Genomic DNA, 6,495 nt, shown 5'->3' with positions numbered 1-6,495 from the left:
TTCCCTCCGACTCTATAGCACGATCTAATGTCAAGAAAGAGGAATGACCAACTCCTAAATGCCCTGTAGTTTCTTGTTTATATAATGTGATGCACAACACATTTATAAACAAGACCCTACTTTGCAGACAACCCTAGGACAAACCTGCTCTAATACCATTCTGTTACACCCCAACCTTGGTGAGGTACGAATGGCACCCGATACCTGATTAGGGCCGAGCGAACCAAACTGTAACTCACATCATCTATGTCTCGAAACATAAGTAAGGCCAACGAGGCCAACCTGTAATATGACATCATGCATAAATAAAGACTTGGCCACAGGGTCAACCTACGTCTCTGTAATAACAACTCATAGCACACATATACATATATATACAAGGCCCTGCGAAGCCAACATCACAACTGACAAGACATAACTAGATTGTACACAGGATCTGTCTACAAAGGCCTCTAAGGATAGAACCAAAGTATGTAAATCGGGACAGGGCCCCCGATGTACCCACAATACAAAATATAATATACAACCCTAACTCAGCAATGCTTCAAGAAGAGATAGAGCTCACCAACCAAACGTTGTATTCTGAAGGAAGCCTACTGTGTGTGGTCCTCACCTCATCTGTCTAAACCTGCGTGTTATGAAACACAGCGCCCCTAGGCAAAGCGATTGTCAATACGAAGAATGTACTGTGTATGCAAGGCAGAAATATAATACGACAACTATATAGCGTAAAGAGGAAAGGTAAGATTGTAACCTGGCACTTCTGACCTATTAATATAAGTCTTAACACATATACTTATGTACCTCTTTATACTTTCGTAACCTCATGTATATCTATGTACAATATCGCGACCTTGATTAGCTTACTAATATAGCGCTACCTGAAATTATGTTGCGACGTGCAACCCGATCCAAGTCTCAATACATGTGTTGCGGCGCGCAACCCGATCCATATTCAATGCATGTGTTGTGGAAGTGCAACCCGATCCAATTTTAATTCACATTTATTGCTCAACTAGATAAAAACTTGCCTTCTTAAGCGTATAACGAAAGTTACCCTGTCCAAGAATGAAACAGACAACATTTCCCCTAATCTTCTTACTCCCTCAAACCTCCAAGACATAATACAACCCATAAACAACAACAACAACACTCAACAACCACATAATGAATAACAAACTCTATCTTGAATCGATTCTCGACTAGCCTCTTTAATTATTTCTTTAACAAATTATCTAGAACACTTTTAAAAACTTAAATCAACTCTTAATAACAATAATCAACAAGATTCATATACAATAAAACTCTAAAAATAGTTCACTATGGACGTGCCAACAACAACAACCACCCCAAGACTAGTGATTTCTAGCTTTCTTCGTTCGATAAGATTACAGCTCCTATAACTTAATTAAGGAAGGAAAGGACTTAATCTTATCTTAATATGCTCGGGAAAGCCTGCTTACAATGTTACTACACCACGAAGCTTCCTCCAAAATCCACCGCAAGAAATGAAATTAAGAACTAACGAGGAACCCGAGAACTTTTATCACTAGAATTATACTTTCTATCTTTGTTTTAATCAAAGGATCATGTAGATATTAAGGGGAGGGTTTATAGAGGATGTCTAGGTTTTGGATGGGTTGAGAAAATGAATAAAAGGATCAAGGATCAAAATTATATAGGATCAAGAGGTGGCACCGCTTTACTTCGATGGTTCACTCGATGATCCGTCGAGTTGCTTGACGAGCCGTCGATTTGCACCATCAAAGTGCATATCAAAACTTCCCCTAGGGTGGTTCTATGGTGGTGCTACGACGGGCCGTCGTTCTTTGACGGTTTTTCCAAGCAACCGTCAACTTGTCACCTTATGCGATTTTTCCGACGAAACGTATTATTTCCGATCTGTTTAACTCCTAATCTCTCCAACACCGACTAATCAAAAGCTTAAACTTTCACGTAGGTAGAATAGGCATGGTTACTATCATGAATCTCGAAAACAAAACCCCCGCATCAATACTAAGATAATCAACACTCGACAAATCGTAACGTACGAAAGTACGAGTTGTAATAGAGAACCTAATCAAGTGATTCACAAAAGAGAAAAAATTAAAAGAAAAGATGGAGATAGTAACAATGAAAGAAGGATGACAAAGGGTTTGAAAGAGGGTGAGGTTCCGATCATTTGAGTTTGAAAGAATCAAATCAAAAAAGATAATAAGACCCATTTTTTAGTTTTGAATAAGCGCGTGTTTGCACACGCTATGTTTTAACTTTTTTACCAAGTAATTAGTGAAGGGGTAAATAATATGAAAAGTAAGTTCAAGCGGGTAAATAATACGAAAAAAGTTCAGGGCGGTCATAGAACCCTCACATAGTTTGAGTATGTTTTTATGCCTTTATTCCTTAATTTTAAGTTGTTATGTAAGTGAGATACATGAAAAAAATGTGGCTGTGCTCATAAACTTTGCATTCGTCGCCATTGGCCCAATTTTAATTAATTAATCTGCTGGCATGGAGCAAATTTTGGCAAAGTTGGAGCTTGGTAACTCCCAATTCTATATTTGTAAACGCTTTTCTCCAGCATTTTCATTGTTCTTGATCGGATGTTGTTTGATTGATTAGGAAAATACTTAATCGTGTCAGGTGTGTTTATATCAAATCTTTAAAATTAATTCAGTAGTTAAAAATAAAAAAATAAAGGCAAAAGTCATAGATAGCCCCCTAAACTTTACCACATTTTCCTCATGGCTACCTAAACCGGGGGTTGTACCTATTGACTACCTAAACTACCCTGAATTTATACCACATAAGCACCTTTTGGCCTTTTTTAATCACACTTGGGCACGTGTATATACGCCCAGATGACGTGTACTTTAGCTCCATTTAACGCCTCCCACGTGGAAAATAAAATCCATGTGGTTTTTTTAAAAAAAACAAAACGGGTTCCTAATGTAAATGGGCTACCACTAACCTAATTCCTATTTTTGCTCTTTTCTCTCTCCCCGAGCCGTCTCTCACTCACTGCGACAACATCGACGGTGAGTATCACTGTCCATTAAAGGTGTTTTGAGGATAATATCTTACGTGTAAGTATCGTAAACCTTTGTATCTCTCTAGATTAGTTGTTAATCGTGTTCATAATGGTTGTTTAAGGTTGCTAGGGTTTTACTTTTTGAGATTAGTTTAGTTTTTTTGGTGTTTGTTTAGTATTCCGTCCCTTTCCGTTACTATATTTGTAGTGTAGTAGTCGTTTCCTGGTGGTGAGTGGGATTAGAAAGTTAGTATATTCCGTCTCTTTCCGTTCCCTTTCCGTTACTATATTTGTAGAAAGTTAGGTTTTTAATTTCCAGATTTGGGGTTATGTGTTTGAGAATATTCCCTGCTCTATTTCTGTAAAATATGCCTTAAAAGTGTGCCCTTTTGGTAATTTTGCTGAAATTAAATGATTTTGTGATTTTTTTTTCCAGGTTTACCTTACTAATTGACAATGGAGGAGGTCATATTTACACACATTCACTACGGTGGGACCTTTGTAGAAAATCCTGACCCTAATTACCATTCATTTTTAGTGCCAATCATCAGGTATATCGAGAAAGACTACTTTTCCCTAATGGAATTACTTTATTATACTAGAAAATTAGGCTATTTATCAGTTGGTGGTTTTTTTTTTTTTACCAAGATGCAAATACTAGAGAATTCAATGTTATTGAGTATGACAGACATCTACTGGACCTAATAAAAGACCTAAAAAATGAGGACCCCTTTCATGTATATGTCCTTCATTCATTGGATACTGCCTTGGCTGAAACTGATGGGCATGTTGGTCTCTTAAAAGGCCCAGAAGTTTCTTCTAGTCCAACTAGGTCATCAAAAGGGGTTGGGGCTGCTGATAACTTAGATAAAGAGGGTGTTGGGACTGCTGCTGATAACCTAGATCATGAGGGTGTTTGGTCTGCTTATGATAACCTAGATCATGAGGGTGTTGGGGTTACTCCTGAGTTTGTATATAGGGTTGAAGCATCTAATATATCTGATTGTGTGAGTAGTGATTCAGATCTAAGAGAAATACCACCAGAAGATGGGTCAGATATAGATGAGGAGTTGAGAGCTATTAGACAAGAAAGAAGAAGGAAGCAAATAAAGAAAAAAAAGGCTGCTGCAACTCAAGAAATTCCAGTTTGAGAGGCTGGTGGTATAGATAGAGGGTTTGAGGATATTGGGAAAAATAAGTCTAACAAATATGTTGGGAAATTGGGTGGAGATGAGGAATATATTGATAGCTCTGACTGTTGGAGTGAAGATAGTGAAGAACAACTTGATGTAGATGCTGTAAGGGGGGTAGATTTACCTTCTAGAAGGAAAAGCAAAAAAGTTAGATATAATGAAGATTGTGAGGTGGCTGTTTTTGAGCTTGGAATGGTCTTTGATGGTGTAACACAATTTAGAAAGACTCTAGCAGACTATGCTGCAGAATATAGGAGACAGTTAAAGGTAAGACCAAACGATAGCCATAGGGTGAGGGCTAAGTGTAAAAATACCAAGTGTAAATGGGTGTTGGCAGCTAAGCTTGATAGGGACACAGGTGATTTTAAGGTGATTACCTATCATCCCATTCACAAGTGTATTCCTTTGAACAAAAACAAGATGTGCACTTCTAAGCTAATAGCAAGGAAGTTCAAGGACAAAATTGTTTCTCAACCTTACATAAGGATATGGGAAATTCAGGAATTGGTAAGGGACAAGCTTGGTCCTTATGTTGGTAGGACTATTTTCCACAGGGCAAAACATAGGGTTATGATAGAAAATATGGGTGACTGGAATCTGGAATTTTCCAGATTATGTGAATATGCTGACATGATCAAGCAAACCAATCCAGGAAGTAGTTGTTGGGTTAAAATTGATAAGGAGACTGAACCTGGGAAAAACTTTTTTGTGTTCTTCTATGTGTGCTTCCAGGCATTTAAGCAAGGCTGGTTGGATAGGTACAGAAAAATAATAGGATTCGATGGTTGTTTTCTGAAAGGAGCTTGTAAGGGTGAGCTATTGGTAGTTGTGGGCAAGAATGGGAACAACCAAATGTATCCTATTGCCTGGGCAGTGGTGGATACAGAGACTAAACATAGCTGGAATTGGTTCATAAAGTACTTGATTGCTGATTTGAATTTGGGAAATGGTGAAGGGTTGACTGTAATGTCAGACATGCAAAAGGTACCATTTAATTAAAATTTCAGTTTAGTAGAGGACATTTCAGTATGTTTAACTTTTTTTTTTTGGTACTTTGCACACTTTTGGAAGGGACTTATTCCTGTCTTATTGGAGTTGCTGTCAAATGCTGAGACAAGGAGATGTGCTAGACATGTTTGGAGTAATTGGCACAAAGAGTGGAGAGGAGAAGAAAGAAGGAAGCAGTTTTGGAGATGCTCTAAGGCTAGCTTTGAAGTCAAGTTTAAAGAGGAGATGGATAAAATGACCAAATTGGGTAAGCCCAAGATAATGGAGGATTTTATGCATTATGAGCCTTTTACTTTTTGTAGGGCATATTTCAAGTTTCATTCCAAGTGTCATGTTGTGGAAAACAACATGTGTGAGACTTTTAATTCTTGGATCTTAGCTTCTAGACATAAATCTATTATCACCATGTTAGAGGAAATTAGGCATAAAATGATGAATAGGCATCTAGACATGATCAAATTTGCCGAAACTTGGATTGATGATATTTCCCCCATGGCAAGAAGAATATTGGAAGAGAACAAGGAGTTGTCTAATAGGTGTCATGTTCAATGGAATGGGGTTCATGGTTTTGAAATTAGAGATGGTGGGTTCACATTTGTTGTCCACCTGGATAAGAAATATTGTGACTGTAGGCTGTGGATGTTAACAGGTGTTCCTTGCCCTCATGCTGTTTGTGCTTATTATTACTTGAATCAAGATCCTGATGCACATGTAGAGCATTGGTATAGGAAGGAAACATTTCTTAAGGCTTATAGCCACTTTATCCAACCTATTACCAATATGAGGATGTGGCCTAAGACTACAAACCCATCAATAGAACCTCCAGTGCCAAGAAAAATGCCTGGGAGACCAAAGAAGAAAAGAATGAAGGATAAAGATAAGCCAAAGAAATATAGATAGCTGTCAAAGAAGGGTATGAAGATGACTTGTTCATTGTGCAAACAAGTTGGCCATAACAAGACTGCCTGTGGAACAAAAGTAAGTACAATTGAATTTGTCATATTCTTAACTTTAGTTTGTTACATATAAGTCTCTAATTTTCATCCCATTGTTTCTGTTTGGTAGTATGGAATGGGTGGTCCTTCTCAACCAATACCCTCAACTGAAAGGCAAGGTGGTCAATCTCAACCAACTCCACCAACTCAATCCAGCTCTGTTTGTAGTGACACAAGTTCTGTGCCAAGAGATGCCCAAACTGTTGCTCCAACACCAGCAGTAAGTATATCTTGTAAAATTTATTTATATCTTCATTTAAATTGTACA

At 37.8% G+C, this 6,495-nt stretch overlaps 1 protein-coding gene across 1 annotated transcript; it reads left to right on the top strand.

Moving 5' to 3' along the window:
• The first annotated feature begins 3,487 nt into the window (after positions 1–3,487).
• On the top strand, positions 3,488–6,132 carry LOC132612704 (uncharacterized). Its single transcript, XM_060326810.1, has 4 exons — positions 3,488–3,582; positions 3,720–4,082; positions 4,203–5,208; positions 5,296–6,132. The coding sequence occupies exons 1-4, from the start codon at positions 3,488–3,490 to the stop codon at positions 6,130–6,132; spliced, it is 2,301 nt and encodes a 766-aa protein (XP_060182793.1).
• Positions 6,133–6,495: the final 363 nt, after the last annotated feature.

The sequence above is a fragment of the Lycium barbarum genome, chromosome 10 (genome assembly GCF_019175385.1).
Source record: "Lycium barbarum isolate Lr01 chromosome 10, ASM1917538v2, whole genome shotgun sequence".
NCBI classification, from domain to species: domain Eukaryota; kingdom Viridiplantae; phylum Streptophyta; class Magnoliopsida; order Solanales; family Solanaceae; genus Lycium; species Lycium barbarum.
This window is presented reverse-complemented; position numbering and strand designations above follow the sequence as displayed.